Source organism: Curcuma longa, chromosome 11, assembly GCF_044706935.1.
Source record: "Curcuma longa cultivar G26 ecotype Majalengka, Jawa Barat chromosome 11, ITB_CL_G26_1.1, whole genome shotgun sequence".
NCBI classification, from domain to species: Eukaryota; Viridiplantae; Streptophyta; class Magnoliopsida; order Zingiberales; family Zingiberaceae; genus Curcuma; species Curcuma longa.
Genome location: NC_133871.1, coordinates 12,195,269 through 12,218,298, shown reverse-complemented (window position 1 = coordinate 12,218,298; position 23,030 = coordinate 12,195,269). Strand labels below are relative to the sequence as shown.

The window sequence follows — 23,030 nt, the reverse complement described above, 5'->3', positions numbered from 1 at the left end:
CCAAATTTCAATTCTTTTATAATATTATCATTACTAGTCATCTACGTGCCCAATCAGTCTCTGCATATCACTGCATCAGCTGCACCATTCATACATATGAACGTACCGCAACAACTTTTTTTCCTTTAATGATCAATCGCAGTGTAAAGAATAAAGATGAATAGGATGTTTGAGAAGATAACACGTAAGGAACAAGTTGCACTATAGACGGATTGGATTCGGATGGAAGTCGATTGAGGAACGTCGATCAGACAACCATTTAATTTGTCTTTTCACTTTGACATTGCAAGTCCGAGTTTCACACCACTTTAGATGAATGAATTCACACTCCTGGAATCTACGAGCAGTGCGGCCTCGGATATGGTGACTAGTTGGCCATGAAAGGAATGGATGCCCAGCCCTATAAATAGCCCTCCCTTCCCTGCTTCATCATCATATCAGCTCGTGCGTCCTTAACATAGCTAGCTAGTACGTAGTGTGCAGCTGAAATGGCTAATAGAGCTCGCGTTAAGCTTTGGGCTCTCGCCTGCATCGCCCTTGTGAGCTTCCAGCTTGCGTTGGCAGCTAGATCGCTCACCGGGGCTGCTGCAGGAGGCGGCGGTGGAGGTGGCGGAGGCGGAGGTGGAGGCTCTGGCCGTGGTTCCGGATATGGATCTGGCTCCGGCTCCGGCTCTGGATATGGTGAGGGTGTCGGTGGCGGGAGCGCTGGAGGGTACGGTAGAGGAGGAGGCGGAGGCGGTGGCGGAGGAGAAGGAGGCGGCGGTGGCTCTGGCTCTGGGTCCGGCAGCGGTTATGGGTCGGGATACGGTGAGGGCGTTGGGGGAGGAAGCGCCGGAGGGTATGGGAAAGGCGGCGGCGGCGGTGGAGGTGGCGGTGGGGGAGAAGGGGGAGGTGTAGGCTCGGGCTCTGGTTACGGGCGAGGGTCTGGATCGGGTTACGGTGAGGGCGGTGGGGCTGGTAATGCCGGAGGATATGGAAGGGGCGGCGGCGGCGGAGGCGGTGGCGGAGGAGGAGAGGGAGGCGGCGATGGGTCGGGATACGGATCCGGGCAGGGGCATGGATCTGGATATGGCTCCGGCGCGGGTGGTGCACAGGGCGGTGGATACGGTCATGGAGGAGGCGGTGGAGGAGGCGGCGGTATGGGATCAGGCGGCGGCACTGGCTCTGGCTCTGGCTACGGGTCTGGGTATGGTTCTGGATACGGCGGCGGCAACGGCAACAATTAGATTTAATTAGATTGTATAAGAACTCACAAGTTCTATCTATTACTGTGTGGTCATAGAATGTGGATGATATATATGATATCATGTGGTATTAGTACTGTAACACCGTTCTAAATAATGAATAAATGAATCACCTTTATGATATAATTTATAAATATGTTGTTTATTTATAAACAAGTAATCAAGTGTCACTCGAGTAGTCTGAGGAGCTTTTTCTCCTTAATGAATTTTGATCATGGTGAAAGTCTTAAAGCTTAATTAAAACCAATTTAATTTCTTCATATGCCATCCTAAATAAAGGTCATTGAAGCTTGATTTAGGTCTTTTTAGTTTCCTGAATATATCTTAGAAATCTTTTCATTTTAATTTCACATGTATTAATATGTATTTATATTCAAGTTAAGACTCAGATGTTCATGTATATGGGTGGACACTTCTTGTATATGTCCTTTCCAATAAAACTAAACTAAATGATAAATTTTATAGTTTTCTCCAATCACTTAATATTCACAAAATTTAGTTTACCATTGTTTATTGGTAAAATAGTTTATTATGTCCATATTTGATTACTTGTTAGAAAAACTGATGATCAGCATAGTAAAAAAAAATCACATGTCCTCAAATCTAAGAAAAAAAAAAAAATCCTTCGATCTTGTCTTCGATAAAAAATGGTGATATGACATTTGCCTAAAACAAAGCTCATATTTTTATAAAAAAAATCATGTAATAAATTTAATTAAAAATTGCTGACTTTTATTCCCCATCCAAATAAAATCACTGGGAGAATAGCTTTGGCATCCTCGGTTTTATCTTCTATTCCTACGTATTATACGTAGGTTTCTTATAGTTTCCTTAACATATTTATGTTTTTCTCCGAGACATAGCTGAGTTTATTACAACGGAGTAAATTTGTAAAAGTAGGTAAGGGTAATCAACTATAACTTCTCGATATTTGTGATTATAAAACCGACCGTGTGGAAGTTGATTGACCAAGTCATCAGTGATTTTATTTGGAAGGGGAATTTGGAAGGGGAATTCGTAGAGCTAGGGGATGTGTCCATACGACCCTCCTTGGGAAGCTAGTATGGGATCTGCAGACTGCAGCATAAGACAAAGAAGGGTCCAAATTTTATCTAAATAAATATGTCCATAATGGTGTTTTTCTTGATGGTGATCAGGTTAGAGGCTCTCATGTGCGGAACTCAATTTTAAAAGTGAAACTTGTCCTTAAAAAGGGCTATAGCATGCGCATTCGAGTAGGTGACTCTCTTTTGTGATACCATCTGAACACCGCTTGGACCATTGTGTAATTTGGTATCTGAATTATGTTGATATTCAGTATGCTAATCTCAGGGTTATGGACGTTGGGTGTAATGATGGCTGGGACCTGGATAAGATGATAACTCCTATGACTCAAGAAATAAGGGAGGTGATTCATAACATACGGGTTCATTTTAATAGTCAAGTCCTGGATGTTTTATCGTGGGAGAGGAAGACATTAATGGTTCTTAATTAATTAAATCTAAAACAGGTTATTGTTGGCTTTTAAAATATTCTAATGCTGCGTCCTTTAATCAAGAGATGTGGAGCTGGATTGGAAGTTAAACGCGCTTGAGAAAGTGAAATTTCTTGTCTGCCTAGCTTGCCATGATCATGCTGTCCCAACTTTCTACATCAGAGGATCGGAGAATTTACAACTCAGCGTCCTGTCAAAGATGTACGATGGATATTGAAAGTTTTTTGCATTGTGTTCGTGGCTGCTCAACGTCAAAAAATTTATGGATTGTTCTTGGCCTTTATGGTGATAGCTTTAGCTAGCATTCTGCAAGATGTGGTTGCTTGCCTGTGAGATGCATGGTTCGCATGGTCCCAGTGCATTTCTTTTCATAGTTATAGCTTGGAGGGCCCGAAACATTGTTTGTATTATGTTGGCAAGGAAAATATACCTATGTACACTCTTTTATCAACTGTTCGTAACTTTACTACCACTCTTCAAGCTTGTTACTTGGATAGTAGCTAGAAGTGATATTATCCGGGAGCAGTGGGTACATTGGCATTCTCTTGACACTGAGCACACGGTTCTTAACGTGGATGGTAGCTGCATAGGCAACCCGGGTATAGCTGGTTTTGGTATACGGTGGTGTTATTCACAACTCTCATAGTGCTTGGATTAAAGGGTCTGCTGGTTCGATCGGTTTTTCTAATATCCTTCATGCAGGGCTAGTAGCTATTTTACATGGTCTCTCATTATCTTGGTCCCTGGGATTTAGACACATCGTTTGTCACTCAGATTCAAGCAATGCTATATCCTTGATTAAAGAGGAGATGCCTCCCATGCATATAAGTTTGTAGCTATTGTGTATGATATTCAACACATCCTGAAGGACTGGACAATTCGATTAGAGCATATTTTAAGGGAAGGGAATTTCTGTGCTGACTTTATGGCCAAGATTGGAGCATCGAATACAGACCGGATGAAGGTTTTTCATTCTCCCCCACAGGGACCTTCTTGTTGACAGATGCTTCTTTTGTACGGATGTAGCTTTTATTTTTGTTTCTTTTATAGGTATTCTACCCAAATTTTTTTTGTAAATTTAAAAAAATCAAAATTACACAAAAAAAATAAATAACAAGTGATATAAATGCTTGCCACATTGATTATAAATTTTCAAAAGTATTATATATATATATATATATTTAAAATATGAAATGTAATTTACTTAAAATAAACAATAGGTGTCAAAATAATACAAATTCTATAAATTTAGGACCATTTTTTAAAAATGTAAAGTATAAATTTAAAATTTTAATATTTTTTTATTAAAACTACTATATTTTCATTTTAAAATCATTTGATTATTTTGAAAGCACAAATAAATTCAAGGCTTTCCTAAATTAAATCTATTTTTTAATTTAAAGTTTGAGAGAAAAAATATTTTGGTCAGGATTGATACAAAACTTATTTTTTAAAAAAATTTAGAAATTAAATTTTATTTAAAAAATAACCATATAATAATAACCTTCATTTTAAATTAATTTTTATATCTAAATACATAAATGCATTTTAATAGGTTATATTAGAATCTATCAATACTTTTAAATAACTCTAAAATTATCCTATAATATTTATTAACTTTTATATATATGATCTTCTCCTTAATTTTAAATATAAATATATAGAAAAACCATCAGAATTCACTACTAAAACTAAAAAAATATATATACAATAGTTTTGAATAGAATGGAGTGCTTGTTTTGTTTTTGCTTTTACAGCTTATTTTATTCGCCGGATTCACGAAAAAAAAAAATAAGAAAAATAGTGGTATGCGGTAGGTACTGCATATCTACTCAAATGCAGGAACATGAGCCTCTCGTAGTGCTGCATTGTAACCCATCTTCTTCGTCCTTCCCGCAATCAGAAATACGACACATTTTTCTTCTCTCATGGACTGCTCTTTAACAATATTAATGTATTCTCGGACTCTCAAAAGTCAGAATCCAATGGCCCTTTTACAATTCCAACATTATCTTTTTTCTGTATAGTTATTGTCTTCACACAAGCTTTCTACTTTGAATCACATATCAGTGGATAGTGCTGCCAAATAAGAATGATTCACTTTCATCTCACCTATCCCATATGAGTCAGTGCACCTCACTCGGTTGCACAATCTATATATATTAATCACTAACTTTTTTCCATGGAAGATTATCCTTCACTTGTAACGTGACAAAAAGACAACCTAACATAGACTCTTTTTAATAATATATATACAAATTTATCTTAGCTAATTACTTATCGACTAATTAACTAGATTACCCTTTGGATATCATCAGTGGCCAGTGCCAAAGTAGAAAATTGAATTACAGATCCTGACCTACCATATATATCATCAGTCAGTGAATCTCAATGACTGGCGTAAACCCTAATTTATTGTCGATCTTCATTTTGTTACATAATTATAAAAGTGATCAAGTTGCATGATGGATGGATTTGACAGTGATTGAAACTAATTGTGGAACAGCAGGGCAGCCATTTAATTTGACCTCCACTTTGTGATTGCAAGTCCAAGTTTCAGACCGCTTTAGCTAGCTTAGTCATCACACTCCTGAAATCTACGCGCAGTGCGACCTCGGATTTGGTGAGCCATGAAGGGAATGGATGCCCTATAAATAGCCCTTCTTCCCCCTGCGTCTTCAACAAAGCTAGTAGTGTGCAACTGAGATGGCTAATAGAGCTCGCGTTAAGTTTTGGGCTGTTGCCTTCATCGCCCTTGTGAGCTTCCAGCTTGCGTTGGCAGCTAGAACGCTCACTGGGGCTGCCGCAGGAGGCGGCGGTGGAGGTGGAGGAGGCGGCGGAGGCGGAGGTGGAGGAGGAGGCTCTGGCAGTGGTTCCGGATATGGATCCGGATCCGGCGCTGGATATGGTGTGGGTGCCGGCGGAGGGAGTGCCGGAGGGTACGGTAAAGGTGGCGGCGGCGGCGGAGGAGGAGGAGAAGGAGGCGGCGGTGGCTCTGGCTCTGGGTCCGGCAGCGGTTATGGGTCGGGATACGGTGAGGGCGTTGGAGGAGGAAGTGCCGGAGGGCATGGGAAAGGTGGCGGCGGCGGCGGCGGCAGCGGCGGAGGTGGCGGTGGGGGAGAAGGGGGTGGTGTAGGCTCCGGCTCTGGTCACGGGCAAGGGTCTGGATCGGGTTACGGTGCGGGCGGTGGGGCTGGTAATGCCGGAGGATACGGAAAGGGCGGCGGCGGCGGAGGTGGCGGCGGCGGAGGAGAGGGCGGTGGTGTTGGGTCCGGATCCGGATCCGGGTCCGGCCAGGGGTATGGATCTGGATATGGCTCCGGCGCCGGTGGCGCACAGGGCGGTGGCTACGGTCATGGCGGCGGCGGCGGAGGCGGCGGCGGTGAGGGATCGGGTGGGGGCACTGGCTCCGGCTCCGGTGCCGGCTACGGGTCTGGGTCTGGCTCTGGGTATGGCAGTGGTGGTGGAAATGGCCATTATTAGATGACTAGCTTTCTATGGTATTATAAAAACGTATACGAGTATGATCATACAAGACATATATGGTTGTCCTTGCAGGCTGGCTACCGCATAATGAATAAATGAAAGCTATTTTGCTATTTATAATTACGAAGGATGCATGCTTAATTATGCATGTCATTACGTTCTTCTTAGTAAAAAAATTAGTATTTATATGCGAAACCCAAGTGAAAGCCCACTATCATACAGCCGCCGCGGTGTTTTTTTTATTTCAGTAATCATTATTTCAAAGAATAATTACGAAATCTTTCAAGAAATTTAATGTTTTAACTAATATAATAAGATTTTAAAAATTCTAATAAATTTTTATATGGATTTTCAATGTTGCCTTAACGAAACTAGAAGACACTAACAATCGAGTCATGTGCTCACGAAATGTCTGATCTGCCCTTTCCAAGTCTCCTAACACGACAAGTAAAAGCAAAAAAGGAAAAAGGAAAAAGGAAAAATACTCATTAGGCTCAATAGTGAACCATAGAAGGGTTAGAAGTGTTGCCTTGATAAAACTATAATAAAATACCAATCACATCATATACTTAACAAATGCCTTTATATAAAGTGTTCATGAGGGGGCTTTTCGTGGACAATAACTTTACAACGATGAACAACACGCACTAAGATGTTCTATCATAGAGGGAAAAAAAAGTAGAGGGGGAAAGAAAAAACACTAGCAAAGTGGAGGAGTTGCATAGATGCATATCATGACCACGAGAACAATTTGACGTTCGAGGTAGAGACAATTACAAAGTTAAATATTTTTTTTAATAATATTATTTTACAGATTTAAACTCTTAATCTTTACTAGAATTATTTTAAACTATAATCACTCATCATTACACCAAGCTTATATTTCTCTATATCCTTTATTAGATTTACCCCCTAGGGCATGGTGTGATGGTATAAGAGGTATCGTGTTTTTCCCAAACAACTAAATTCAAAATTTATGCAGCACATGTATGCGACATTCAAACAACTAGTAACATTAAGGCATGCACTACATCAAGAGTCACCTCGTTTATTGAATTTACTTATTGATCGGAATGTGAGATAGAACTATCCATCCCAAGATACTCTAACAATGATGACCGTCAATTCAAGTTTTGTACTTAATTAGTATTGTTCTCATGAATAGTTTGTTTCACTCGCTCATAAATACCCTGAAGATGCTATGCTATTTCATCTACTTTAAGACTAAATTGTCATATATGTGGGATAGGGGTTAGGTCCAATACCCCGGGATTCCCCCCATAGACAACCTCGAAAGAACTTAAACATGTGGTTCTGTTTCTTGATCTGTTATAAGCAAATTCTATTTGGGGTAATATCAAATTCCACTACTTCAACTTAGCCCATATCAAACATCTCAAAGATTGTCCAAACTCTGATTCATCATCTCGATCTGACCATTTGTCTCAGAGTGATAGACGCTGTTAAAGTTTAACTGTATTCTCAATTTTTTCCATAAACTCCTCCAAAAATGATTGATGAACTTGGTATCACGATCTGAAGTGATGTATCAAGAAATACCATGTAAGGGCACAATCTTCTTAAAATAAAGATGAACAATATGGATAACATCCATAGTGTCACGTTCCAAGAGACAGTCGTCCGAAAAATTTCGACAGCATCTCTCCTGTAGCAATTCAACTTTCCCTGAATACATATCAAAGTACAGGCTCACACGACCATCTACAATCCAATATATGTAAATACAAGACTAAACTGCATAAATAAGGGCCCACACGACCACAACTATATACACTACAAAAAAACAGGTATTTTGCGACGAATTTTTGGGACGAATAGTTTTCGTCGCCAATCAGCAACGAATTTTGGGACGAATCAAAATTTCGTTGCTAATCTGCAACAAACTTTGCGACGAAAAAAATATTAGTTGCCAATTTAGCAACTCAATATATTCGTCGCAAAATTCGTTGCAAAAACTTATTCGTTGCCAAATTCGTCGCCGAATTGGCGACGAAACAGAAGTTCGTCGCCAAATTGGCGACGAAACAGAAGTTCGTCGCCAAATTGGCGACGAAGAAGAAGTTCGTCGCCAAATTGGCGATGAATAAGAAATTCGTCGCCAAATTGGCGACGAATAAGAAATTCGTCGCCAAATTTGCGACGAATTTGGCAACGAATAAGGTTTTCGTTGCAAAACTTCACTAAAATTTGAATTTTCCTTTTCTTCTCCCACGCGAACTTGGCGACGAATACACTATTCGTCGCCAATTTGGCGACGAATTTAATTGTTCGTCGCCAAATTAGCAACGAATAAGAAATTCGTCGCCAAATTGGCGACGAATAAGAAATTCGTCGCCAAATTTGCGACGAATTTGGCAACGAATAAGGTTTTCGTTCACTACAACAATTTAGTAAATTAGCGACAAAATAAATTCGTCGCTAACTTTAATTTTTCGTCGCTAACAAAATTTTGCGACAATTTTTTTCGTCGCTAGTATCGTCGCAATAAGATTGTCGCAAAAGCAACTTAGCGACGAAATAGTCTGATTTCGTCGCTAACTTTAGCGGCGAATGTTTAATCGTTGCTAAAGTACATAATTCGTCGCTAATATTAACAACGAAATATTATTGTGTCGCCGCTAAAGTTAGCGACGAATTTACTTAAAGTCGTCGCGAAGTTATTGAAATGCCAGATTGGAACTCGCGTTGCCAAAACACATAACTTAGCGACGAAATAAGTCTAATTCGTCGCTAAGAAATATTTAGCGACGACATTTGACCATTTCGCCGCTAATCCTTTGTGTTATCGACGAATTTTAGTCGTTTCGCCGCTAAAATGAATTGGTTTAGCGACGATTTTCCCCTGTTTCGCCGCTAAAATGAATTGGTTTAGCGACGATTTTCCCCTGTTTCGTCGCTAATGTACGCTGATGCTGCACCGCCCAGCTTATTTATTTTCAGACCCATATCACATACAATTAATATCACACCTATCACAAACACACCTATCACAAACAGATTCAAATAAGAGAATTAATACATAAACAGATTCACAAACAGATTCACAAACACACCTATCACAAAACAACATAAAAATTCATCTCAAAATATACTTAAAACACAAAGTGATACATAAACCAATTCAAATACAATACACAAAGTTTAGATATCATTCAAATACAATACAGACAGTTTAGATACCATTCAAACACAAAGTTCAGATATATACAAGCTGTCCAATGCACTAATGTCATGACGATCCGTACAACTTCCACTTACAGCAATGAAATGGGCATCCCAAACTCAAAACTCGTCTCCTGCATCTTCTCCTACAGCTGCAACAGTTATGAAATGAAACATTATAGTATAAGACTGAATTAATATAAATTGAAATGAAACAGAATTGAAATGAAACAGAATTGAATGGTGAATTTGGAAGAGGTGAGATAATGTCTGTGGCCTCAACAGTTTTAATGTCTGTTCTTTCGGCTTGCTTAGGTTGATTATTTAGCAGTCGATGAAGTTTGCAGAAGTGCTCCTTCTGTTCGACGTATCATAATAAGAGAATTTTTCTACACAAAATCAGAAAGAGAGTACCAATCTACGATGCTTAAATTAGACAAGAGTAAAGAATGTAACAGAACATTGTTCTTCATTGTTCTTCATTTATATCTTTCATCAATGAAGGAGACAAATTATATGTACAGAACAAGGCCCAAAATATTCATGCAATGAGTGAAAACCCACACAAATGGGTCTAAAATTCAAAACTGTATTATGATTAAGCAAACACTTGTACATATTATGCTTATTAGAGATCCAATTAGTTCAAAGTAAGACTACCTTAGTCTTCTGATAAAATTAGGTCATCAAGCATCCTTGTGGAAGATCAGCTCAGGTGTTTCCTTCAATACCAATCATGCTTAACAGTGTATCATATCCTAGTTTTGATTCATAAATTTTCTTCAATGCAATAATCTTAACTTTATAACAAACTATTAACAAGTCTAAGCATCATTGCCATTTGATTAGATTCTTGTGGCCTTTTTTGCAAACGATGCTTGCTACATATTGCATGTAGCCCTACAATTTAGATATGAAGATTCACATCATAAGGAAGCAAATTCATTAATTGGAAACAACTAATTCTCAAGAAGGACCTCATCTATATACCAAATGTATGGACACTACATGCATTAAACAATCATTAGTTGCAATATTTAGTTTAGTAATTAAACAATCATTGAGATGAGAAGATTTAACATACCATCACAACCTAAGGTGCAGGGGGAGATGGAGCTGCAGAAGAATCATGGATCAAAGATTGTAGCGCTCCAGGTGCCAACCGATTAAGAATTTGTTCAAATATATCTTGTCTGGATCTCATTGCTTGCAACTGATCCTGGGTGCTTGCTAACTGATCCTGGGTGCTTGCTAACTGAACTCGGGTGGTCGCTAACTCTGCTTCAGTGCCTTCGAGCCTTTCACGCAATGCTGCATTAGTGGTTCTAGATGAGGAGGTCGCATCTGAAGAAGTGGACCTAACTGGCTTTGGCCCACTTCCAAGTCCTCTAATATAGCCCGAGCGTGTACCGAGGACTTGATCACAAACTGTATCCGCAATTTGTACTGCATCAATGTCATTTCCACTAGTTTCTTGTGTCTGAACATATTCATCACGCAGTCTCACCATATCATCCTAAGAATAACAAATATGTTAAAATATCTATAAAATTAATTCTACACGATTAATAATAAATTTAGTAAATTATAAATAACTTACGTATGCAGTTGCGGCCCTCTCCCCAACCCACCCTTTTGATGTGCTGTAATGAGTTTCATTAAAGACGGTAATCCGATCTTTTCGCTGTGACTGATCGATCTGAAAAAATTAATATGTTAATATTGTAATTCATACATTATATATACAATAGTTATACAATTTATACTTACACCGTCATAACTGTATTGAATAAATGATTTAGAGCCTCCCCGATGATTATATGGAAGTTTTGCTCGATTCGCAACATTTTTTGCAGATCGTGCCTATCACACACAAAAATTCATATGAATAATATAATTGTACAACAAAACATGTTAGAATAAGCGACGAGGAGAAAAGAGAAAGGAGGAGATTAGGGCAGCGACGAGGAGAAATGGAGGAAGGCACCGATCGGGGGTTTAGTCGAATATTAGCGACGAAATATGGTTTTTCGCCGCAAATAAATAAAGTTTAGCGACGACATTAGTTTTTTCGCCGCAAACAATTAAGGGTTAGCGACGAATTAATAGTTTCGCCGCTAACAATTAAGGGTTAGAGACGAATTAATAGTTTCGCCGCAAATACTTGAAGTTAGCGACAAAACATAAATTCGTCGCTAATTATTCGTCGCTATTTCACGCAGTTGTTGTAGTGGTTGCAAAACTTCACTAAAATTTGAATTTTCCTTTTCTTCTCTCACGCGAACTTGGCGACGAATACACTATTCGTCGCCAATTTGGCGACGAATTTAATTGTTCGTCGCCAAATTAGCAACGAATAAGAAATTCGTCGCCAAATTGGCGACGAATTTGGCAACAAATAAGGTTTTCGTTGCAAAACTTCACTAAAATCTGAATTTTCCTTTTCTTCTCCCACGCGAACTTGGCGACGAATACACTATTCGTCGCCAATTTGGCGACGAATTTAATTGTTCGTCGCCAAATTGGCGACGAATTTGGCAACGAATAAGGTTTTCGTCGCAAAACTTAACCCTAGATCCGAACTTTTCTTTTCTTCTCTCACACGAACTTGGCGACGAATGCCCGATTCATCGCCAATTTGGCGACAAATGCCCGATTCATCGCCAATTTGGCGACGAATTTTATTGTTCGTCGCCAATTTGGCGACGAATATGATTATTCGTCGCCAATTTGGCGACGAATTTGGCGACGAAGTTGGTTTCGTCGCAAAAAACTTACTAAATCCCTAACTCCGAACTTTTCTTTTCTTCTCCCACGCGATCGAAGTTTCTGCCGCAGCGAAGTTTCTGCCGCAGCTCTCGCCGAAACTCCTCTCCCTCGCCGGATCTCTCTCACTCGCCGGATCTCTCTCCCTCGCCGGAGCTCTCCCTCGCCGGATCTCTCCCTCGCCGAAGCTCTCCCTCGCCGGATCTCTCCCTCGCCGAAGCTCTCCCTCGCCGGATCTCGCTGATTTCTGGCCGAGTTCTCTCCGAAATCTTTCCTCCTCACGTGGTAAGCTTCCTCCTTCCTTTTTGTTTTTTTTTCCTATGTTTTTCACCGCCGGCACTGCTGGAGAGACATCGTCGGACGTCGGGCGGCGTCGGGCGGCGCTGCCTGGCCCTAGGCGGCGTCGGGCGTCCTTTGTCTGTGATCTCATAGGGGAGAGAAGATGATGCCACAGCAGTCTTGTTGTAAGGATGGAAACTTGCCACAGGAGCAGCAGCGTTTGGACAGCTGAAGGGATATAACACGGTGAGAGCCGACCCCAACCCTCCCCTTTTTTGCTTTGACATTTTCCATTCATTTTCGACTTTTCATCTCCACAAAAACAAAATAACTCTCCTTATGACATTGTATTTTAAAAATTGTGATCTGGAGGCTTTGCTCTTATTTGTCCTTTCAAAGGAGATGATAAGGTAAACTTCTATAAACAATAATACATCCTGATCGTATGTAAGCTAATGAGAGAGCAAATTATCAATAATAACTTAATGAAGATGAAACTTCCAAATTCTTGAACGGCACTTTATTAGATTAAGCAAACCATGAGCTTTTAGTGCTCAAAAGTTCTTTCGAGAATTTTAAATATAGCCCTCAACTTATATCTTATGGTTAACTTGTAACTTAACCCCTCAACTTCATTAAGCTCCTGCCCGAATTCCATTGTAAAATCCCAATCCAAGTAACACACTCCATCGATCGAAACCTACATCTCTCGAAGACCATTGAGCTCCAGCGTAACAATCTGATTTAAGCTACACTTGATGCACATGCATATCAAAACACAAAATACATGTAACTTAAGCATATCATTGGCATGTCAAAATAACATGTTTAAGGTTGAATCACAAGGTACAAGTTGTTGCCTTAACGATATTTCCTTTTAATATATGATAATCTGTTTAAATTAGAGTGCTAATAAATATAAAAAGTACTTTGTTCCCCTCAGGCTAAGCTCCCCTCCATCTGGGTTAACCGCTCGCGAGTTGAGCTATCATTGAGGTGACCATTTACTCCAACTTAAACTTCTACATTTCTATGCCTTTTTCACACATCAAAAATTACCAAAACAATAATATGGGATAAAAGACTTGTTTGTCATAAGATATTTCAATCGAGCATGGTGATCAATACAAATAAGCAATCAAAGCATAGAATCATGCATTATCATTTTTCATGGCTCGTCTCCCATTTACAAACATAATCATGATAACGTACAAATCTTCATTCAATCCGAGAATTAGTAAGAAATACTTCTAAGCGTGGTCATGCCATCAAAATGTAACTATATTAACATCACGGGGAGCTTCACCCCTTTCTCATAATTTATATGATTTATCTAATAGAGGAATAAGATCTGTGTAGACAATACCAAAAAGTAGGAGCTAAACATCATTCAATGGTGCTGGTGATGATACATTCATGTATGGTACATTGGTATGGAGAGAGGAATACTTAAGACTAGAGGTAAGTAGTACAAACTTTGTCTGAAGTCCTTTTTTATTTTTTGTTCTTATTATTAGTTTAAATTGGTAAATTTTGATTAGGAGGTCCAATACTTGTTAGAGATTATTCAATACAAAGCTTTTTTGTATTATATCATGTTTTAGAGAGCTACATTCTCTACCAAATCTGGCATCATATAGGTGATAGTCAAAATCATTCATTTTAGTAGAGAATAATTTTTAAAGTGTATTTTATTTAACATAAAATATTTCCTAAAATATATTTTATATATTTCCTAAAGTGTCTTTACATATTTAGTTTATAGGTTTAAGTTTTAATTTCAAGAATGATACTTTCTCTTTATCATGTTTTCTTATGCAGGAGAAAAAAAGATATTGATGGAGAAAGAAGCAGAGTCTCCGGAGAGCAAAAACGAGCACAATGATTCTATTGCATCTTTTTAATTCTTTATCCTCAACCCTCTTGACATTACATATATTGATATATGTATGTGGATGTGGATTGATATGTATATTAATTTGTAGAATGTGGATTGACGATATATATAGATGTGGATGTTTGTGATTTTAATTTGTGTGAATTGATATGTGTATGTGGATGTGGATTGATATTAATATGTGTACAGGTTATTTGTAAAATTTGATTCGATCCGATTGGATCGTGTATTGTATATATGGGATAATCATCAAATAAAGGGGTAGGAAAGAAAAATTTTGATTTTGCGACGAATTTTGCGACGAAAATGATTTCGTCGCCAAATTCGTCCCCAAATTCGTTGCAGATTTGCGACGAAAACTAGATTCGTCGCCAATCTGCAACGAATTCTGCGACGAAAATGATTTCGTCCCAGAATTGTCGCAAATCTGCAACGAATTCTGCGACGAAAATTATTTCATCCCAGAATTCATCCCCAAATTCGTCGCAGATTTGCGACGAAAATCAGATTCGTCGCAGATTTGCGACGAAAATAGAATTCGTCGCTAATCTGCGACGAAAATATTTCGTCGCAAATCTGCAACGAAAATGATCGTCGCAGATTTGCAACGAATTCGATTTTCATCGCAAATCTGCGACGAAAAAATTTCGTCGCAAATCTGCAACGAAAATGATTCGTCGCAGATTTGCGACGAATTCTATTTTCGTCGCAAATCTGCAACGAATTTGGGGACGAATTTTAGTTTTCGTCGCAAATATCTGCAACGAAACAAGAAATTTTGTCGCCAAACTTGGCGGCGACTTTATAGCAACGAAAAATAATTCGTCGCAAAATATTCTGCAACGAATTTTTTTTTAAAATTCGTTGCAGAATTCGTCCCAAAATCAGTGTTTTTTTGTAGTGATATCTAAACATACACCAACTATAGCAACCACCACTACAACAAAATCTACATACAACAACGACAACGCCAAAGCACATCGATAGTGCAACGAAAATCCAATGACAAAATCCAAAAACCACACATCTAAAACGATCCACAACCACACAACCAAATAAAATTTGAAAATCATAAGACGTAATCTAAACTGTTACTTTTCCTACTGTGAGATGGGGGCAGTCCGGTAGAACTTCAAGCTTCAAACAACATCCTTATCTACTACCTGAGGAGACAGAAAAACTCTAGAGTCTGGGTGGTGAGTATAAAATACTCAGTGGATACTATAATAAAAGTGCATAATATATCAAGGTATCAAAGGAACATAAGCATGGATATCAAAGGTATATATTCTTAACATGATACTTAAGGAATAAGATCAACATTCTACGTACAACTATAGGTATGTTATGTCACACAAATACAACAATCATATAACAACAAATGCATAATCATATAACAGCATTAATGCATTATCTATAAATGCAGTAAACAACTAACAACAAATGCATGTATGATCATTGTCTGCACTTGCCCCACCCCTAGTCACCCACCCAGTGCAGTGAACTGGGGCGCCAAACAGGACAACTGCACACCCTCCAACAACAGGCCACTACATGTGAGTGGGAAGTGGGGAAAAATGTCACTGTCTGCAATCAACATCCCAGACACACACACTGTGTAGTGAACTAAGGTGCACGACAGAAATCACCCGTTCTAACAACAAACCACTACACGTGATCAGGGGGAGGGACAGTATTCCAGGAGAGCTATCTAGCTAGTCCTGATAGCACCCACACTATATAGTGCTATAATACTCTCACCCACATGACAGTGAGAGTTAACAACAATAACATATTATTTTCTAAAGATTTTTGAACTTAAATTTCATTTTAAAAAATAACTATATGTATAATAATAATCTTTATTTTTAAAATAATTTTATATCTAACTATATAAATACATTTTGATATTATATGGGAATCTACAAAATACTTTTAAATAACTTTAAAAATATCCTATAATAATTATTTACTATTGTATATATATGATCTTCTCCTTATATTATAATATAAATATATAGATAAACCATCAGAATTCACTACTAAAACTAAAAAAAGTATTATACAATAGTTTTGAATAGAATAGTACGTAGTGCTTGTTTTGTTTTTGCTGTTGAAGCTTATTTTATGCACCGGATTCATTGACAGTTAAAAAAAAACAAATAAAAAGCGCGGTATGCGGTAGGTACATCGATTCAAATGCAGGAACATGAGCCTCCCATAGTGCTGCAATGTGATCCATCTTCTTCCTTCGAGCAATCAGAAATATGATACATTTTTCTTCTCTCGTGGGTTGCTCTTTAACAATATTAATGCATTCTCGGACTATAAAAAGTCAGAATCCAATGGCCCTTTTAAAATTCCAATCCTATCTTTTTTCTTTAGTTATATTGTCTTCACACATGCTTTTTTACTTTGAATCACATATCAGTGGATAGTGCTGCCAAATATGAATGATTTCCTTTCATGCATCTCAACTATCCCATATATATGATCAGTCAGTGCACCTCACTCGGTTGCACAATATAATATATATATTAATCACTAACTTTCTTCCATGGAAGATTATATATCCTTATTTATAGCGTGACAAAAAGACAACCTAACATAGACTCTTTTTAATAATTAATACATATACAAATTTATCTTAGCTAATTACTTACCGACTAATTAACTAGATTACCATTTGGATATCATCAGTGGCCAGTGCCAGAGTAGAAAATTGAATTACAAATCCTGACCTACCATATCAGTCACTGGACCTCACTGACTGGTGTAAACCCTAATTTATTGTCAACCGATCTTCATTTTGTTACATAATTATAAAGGTTATCAAGTTGCATGATGGATGGATTTGACAGTGATTGAAAAATTGTGGAACAGCAGGCAGACTTTTACATTTGCCCTCCACTTTGTGATTGCAGGTCCAAGTTTCACACCACTTTAGCTAGCTTAATTATCACACTCCTGAAATCTACGCGCAGTGCGACCTCGGATTTGGTGAGCCATGAAGGGAATGGATGCCCTATAAATAGTCCTTCCCCTTGCGTCCTCAACATAGCTAGCAGTGTGCAGCTGAAATGGCTAATAGAACTCGAGTTAAGTTTTTTGCTGTTGCCTTCATCGCCCTTGTGAGCTTCCAGCTTGCGTTGGCAGCTAGATCGCTCACCGGGGCTGCCGCAGGAGGCGGCGGTGGAGGTGGAGGAGGCGGAGGAGGAGGCTCTGGCAGTGGTTCCGGATATGGATCCGGATCCGGCGCTGGACATGGCGTGGGTGCCGGCGGAGGGAGTGCTGGAGGGTACGGCAAAGGAGGCGGCGGTGGCGGAGGAGGAGGAGAAGGAGGCGGCGGTGGCTCTGGCTCTGGCTCTGGGTCCGGCAGCGGTTATGGGTCGGGATACGGTGAGGGAGTTGGAGGAGGAAGCGCCGGAGGGTATGGGAAAGGTGGCGGCGGCGGAGGCGGCAGCGGCGGAGGTGGCGGTGGGGGAGAAGGGGGAGGTGTAGGCTCCGGCTCTGGTCACGGACAAGGGTCTGGATCGGGTTACGGTGCGGGCGGTGGGGGCTGGTAATGCCGGAGGATACGGAAAGGGCGGCGGCGGAGGAGGTGGTGGCGGCGGAGGAGAGGGCGGTGGTGTTGGGTCCGGATCCGGATCCGGGTCCGGCCAGGGGTATGGATCTGGATATGGCTCTGGCGCCGGTGGTGCACAGGGCGGTGGCTACGGTCGTGGAGGCGGCGGCGGAGGTGGCGGCGGTGAGGGATCGGGTGGGGGCACTGGCTCCGGCTCCGGTGCCGGATACGGGTCTGGGTCTGGGTACGGCAGTGGTGGTGGAAATGGCCATAATTAGATGATTAGCTTTCTATGGTATTATAAAGACGTATACGAGTATGATCATACATGTTGTCCTTGCTGTACCGCTACCGCATGATGAATAAATGAAAGCTGTTTTGCTGTTCATAATTACGAAGGATGCTTAATTAATTATCCATGTCGTTACGTTCTTTTAGTTATAAATTTAGTATTTATATACGAAAGCTTCCAATTAAGTGAAAGCCCACTAGCTAGTTGACACGTTAGAAGTGAAAAATACTCAAATGGGCTCAATAGTATACCATAGACGGGTTATCAAGACCACAGAGACCACAGATCAATCAACAGATATTCTTACCGAGACAATATCTATGGAAAGCAAGGATATTATGAAGATTACAAATTAAGAGGGAGTGTTAAATGGTAATTTGTAATTGATTAACATGAAATATTAATTATATTTATGTTTCTTAGGAGTCAAAGTTCAGCAATTTAAGTATTAAGCATCTTTATAGTCAAAGTTTATTTCCTAGACTAATTAAAATTTAGGTGCAATTTATATTTTCTATGCAATCAATGTAATTGTGAAACATTCCTCTAATTTCCTTTTTCTCTTCTTCTGTCTCTAAATTTTATTCATATCCAGTGAAATTCTCAAATTTTTTAAAATTTTAACAAAAAAAATCATTCCAATGTGAGATTATTCTTCATTCAAAGCTAAAATGGTAAAAAAAAAAAGAAGAATTTATTCAAAGTTTAATAAGATCTCAACGGATATAATCTTCAACAGTAAAAAGCGCGAGCAAATGGAACTACCGATCGATCTTTTAAAACCTCGACAAGAGGTAGAGGTCACAAAATCCTTTCAAATATTTAAATTTTCAATATCAAATTATTGCTTGCTTTAATTCCACGAAGCTCACAGGAGTAGCATATCGTCCTGATACACCATAGTAATTATAACAAGGATCATTGAACAAGAAGCATTCGCATCAGGAACTTAAACAAAATATATAGTAATATTATTAGTTCGTTCATGACGATCCATTATTAAATTCAATCTACCAAAAAAATATAATCAGTTCTGCAGGAAAAAAAAATACGACGGTAGGAATATGACGCTTAATTATTCAACAATGCAGCACTCGCTGCAGCACAGGATATCGAATTTCCTGAATCTAATTATACTTTCTACATGATCTTCGTCGCGGCATTAATGGCGCTGATCAATAATTAACTCCTTACCAGCAGTAACCCAATCCCAGTGACCACGAGTGTCGAAGGCAGGCCGAATCGCAGATGACCAAAGAAGGAGAGGTTGTAAGCAAAGTATTGAACTCGGCGAGCTTGCTCGCAGACTATGAGATTGGCTGCGGATCCGAGAAGAGAGAGGTTTCCGGCCACTGTACTGACCCATGCAAGCATGAGCCATGCGCGCGTCTCTTCTGCAGGAGAAATGAGTGCAGCAGACGCAGCGATTCTTCCACCCAGCAGGAGAACTGCAACATTATAAACAATAATTGATATATATTTAGTTCAGCCCTGAAGTTGAAAGGATCGCGATGGTCTCATATATATATTTTTCTCAAATGAAAAATGGCTGGATGTTAGATATTATTGAGGATATGCTCTTAAGGGCTAAGGAGCTAGTTGAGGGAAAATTAAGATACAAACAAAGAATGGAGATTCTGAAGAGGATCATATGTAAAAGCAAAAGAACAAAACTCAAATTATGAGAGAGACCTACATGGGGGAGAGTGTCGGGGCAATTAATGTTGTTTTTTTACGAGGGATGGACAGAGTAGATTTGACTGAGGAACTGATAGAAGTTCTAGCTTTACTCGGACCATTTTGAATCGATTCAATGCATCCAGTACCATTTTTCTTTTAATCCAAGTGTACTAATCGCAGAGGTAGATGGACAATCCATGTTTGCCCTGCTGGGTAAATCCACTTATGCACAATCATAAAGTCAATCTTTGCTCTGAATGCTTTACCACTCTTGGAGGCACATCTAGTACCATCTTTGCTGGACTATCTTATTGTTCTGGGATATCCCTGACATCATTGAAGTGGAATTCGTCACTGGGGACAAAGCTCCACATGATTTATCTCTATAGATGATTGTAAGATTGATCATATGATAACATCCGGAAAGAAAAATGGATATCCTATATATACAGCCAATTCGGAAAGAAAAAGAAAACAACTTGGATAATAATTTGATGCCAATGGATTGATGCCCATCCAAGCAAAGTCAAAGTTTTCTTTTATTTATATTTGACGAAAACACCATTTAGTAATTTTATTAAGCATGAGATTATGACTGACTCAGCAAGCAATGAGTCAATGGCAAGTAGAAGCAAAGAATGCAGTGTTTGAGATATGCATGCTGAACCAGTATCAGTGTTTGTGCTCGAGCTGAACGATATGTTTCGCCCTATGTTCATCAAAGCAGAACAACGTTTCAAACTCGATTATGACAACCTACATCCCTTTGTTAGGTTACACTGAATTGTTGACCTCCTAGATTTATGTCATGCAAACTATACAACCCCCTGGAAGTTATTTGTAATGCTAAATTAGAGCATATCTAACTGGGATGAAGGAAAAAAACAACTAAGGATAACTAAACAATCATCAGGGCAGGGGAAGAAATTTTTTAATGAAAAAAAGGAATCATGTTCACAAGAACAAAAATAAGATGTGTTAATATGAAACCAGATAATAGGTATGCAAGCTCAACACAATGTGGTTAATTTAATGCAACTACTCATGCTGATAAATCTAACGTCTAAACCGTGCGATCTAAATACGGAACAAATAGTGTGGAAATTACTCATTGCATCATGTTCTAGAGAAAAATAAAATACCTGTAGGGACATTGGAAGCAACGTTTGAAAGTAGAAGAATGACCAGGGCAAGAAGTGCAATTCCACTAGCTCTATCCATGGTAGAATAAGGTTCAACAAACTCCCACAAAGCACTCGGTATGCCGGTTTTGTTAAATCCATCCATAGTGATAAACATCCCACAAAAGAATATCAACAAGGAGTATGAAACCTGTGTTTTAGATCATAGATCAGAGTTAGCATCGACAGACACAAGCTTCCAGTTGGAAAGAGCAGTAGAACTACCTTCTCAAGGCAAGGGCATGCATCCTTAAAATCGAGCACCACCAGAGCAAGGGCAGCGGCAATGGCCGCCCATGACATGTTTAGGCCCATTAAAAGGGAGATGAGCATCCCGAGAGTTACAAGGTAAACGCAAGCCTTCCACAGCATGCTCTTCCATCTCTCCACGAGGTTTTCCTTGGAGTCGAGAGACAGCACAGAGAACTCTCCTCTGGAGCCGCGGCTTTGGTTGCTGCAAGTCTTGGGAACCCTCTTCGACGACACACCCTCCTCTTTCTGTGAGGTTCCGGCGACTTCCGCCGTCTCCTTCGACACGTTCGAGATTCGTAAGGACTCAATTCCCGAGCTTGATGGATTCTGCACATCAATGTCGACGCTTTTTAACCCTGCCACGAACGCTGCTGATGGAGCCGAATTCTCCGGACAAGGAGGGGCTCCGTGCCACGGCGTCGAGGGTGGATCCAAATTGCTGGGAATGCAAAGAGGGGAGGTGCGACATGGTGGCGGGGGAGAAGCGGTGCAGGGTCATGTCGTCCTCCGCCACCATTTCGCCGACGGTGGAGGCCACTTCCTCGTCCTTCTCCACCGACAGAAGTTTCCAGAAATAGAAGAGGAGGATGGCGGCGTTGAGGAGGCTTCCGACGAGGACGGCGGGGAAGAGTCCGGCGAGGAACTTGCCGAAGGGGATGCCGCTCTGCACGGCGATAACGAGGTTTTGGGGGTTGCCGATGGGGGTCGCCGCGGACCCGATGTTGGAGCTGGAGGCGAGGGCGAGGAGGAAGGGCTGGGGCGGGAGGTTGTTCTGGCGGGCGAGCTTGAGGATGAACTCGGTGAGCACGACGCAGCTGGTGTCGTTAGTGAAGAGGGAGCTGGAGACGGAGGAGACTAGGCAGACGCGGAGGAGCAGGTCCTTACCGCCGCGGCTCTTCCAGGAGAGCAGCTTACCGAGGTGTTTGAACATGTCGGCCTTCTCCAAGAAGACGCTGACGACCATGGTACCGAAGAGGAGTCCGATAATGGGGAGGTCGATGGCGTCGTAGGCTTCCTCCGGCGGGATGACGCGGAAGATCACCATGAGCATAGCGCCGAGGAGGGAGCCGGCAGTCCGGCCAATGGGGAGGAAGGGCACCGCCGGAAACACTGCCAAAATCCAGAATATCCCGAACGCAATCGAGCCTAGAACAACCTTTACCGCCGCCGCCATCACCATCTTCACACAATCTCTCTTTCTCTCTCTATCTCACTCACTCAAAAAGAAGAGCATATGCTGCTGATGCCAAGAACTGATACGATCGATCAAGCGACGATACTGTGAAGCCAATCTTGCAATGATCGATACAATGCAGAAGGATGTTGAATCACAGAGGGAGATCGTTCTTACCAAATGATCTCTCCACGTAAAACGAAAGATCTCTCAGGCCAAAAAGAAAAATAGAAAAAGCTGTAATTTTTATTTCCTTGCATAGAAATTAAAACACTGCCAGACCACCAATAGTAATTCGGCAATTATTGGGAGGTAAATTCGATAGACAACAGTACTTCTTTTACTCACGCATAATTATATGGTTGTTCATTTGTATCTGGTAGAATAGATTCACTGAACTTAAGCTAATTCAATTGAGAGTGTAGGTTTTAGCATATATAGTTATACTTCAGGAACTTAAATGTGGCCTGTATTTAAAACATTTCAAGCTAAATTAAATTTTATGCTATCGATCCTAGGCTTAGGTTCCAACGTAC

General features: G+C 40.2%; 1 protein-coding gene and 2 pseudogenes across 1 annotated transcript; 2 read left to right on the top strand and 1 right to left on the bottom strand.

Moving 5' to 3' along the window:
- The first annotated feature begins 451 nt into the window (after window positions 1–451).
- On the top strand, window positions 452–6,348 carry LOC141837129 (uncharacterized). Its single transcript, XM_074724586.1, has 4 exons — window positions 452–1,223; window positions 2,402–2,479; window positions 2,563–2,652; window positions 5,434–6,348. The coding sequence occupies exons 1-4, from the start codon at window positions 489–491 to the stop codon at window positions 6,220–6,222; spliced, it is 1,692 nt and encodes a 563-aa protein (XP_074580687.1). The 5' UTR covers window positions 452–488; the 3' UTR covers window positions 6,223–6,348.
- A 10,944-nt stretch (window positions 6,349–17,292) lies between these two features.
- Window positions 17,293–18,309, top strand: LOC141842250 (uncharacterized; annotated as a pseudogene).
- Window positions 18,310–19,233: 924 nt separating this feature from the next.
- LOC141839854 (silicon efflux transporter LSI2-like) lies at window positions 19,234–22,590 on the bottom strand (annotated as a pseudogene).
- Between the last annotated feature and the right edge of the window lie 440 nt (window positions 22,591–23,030).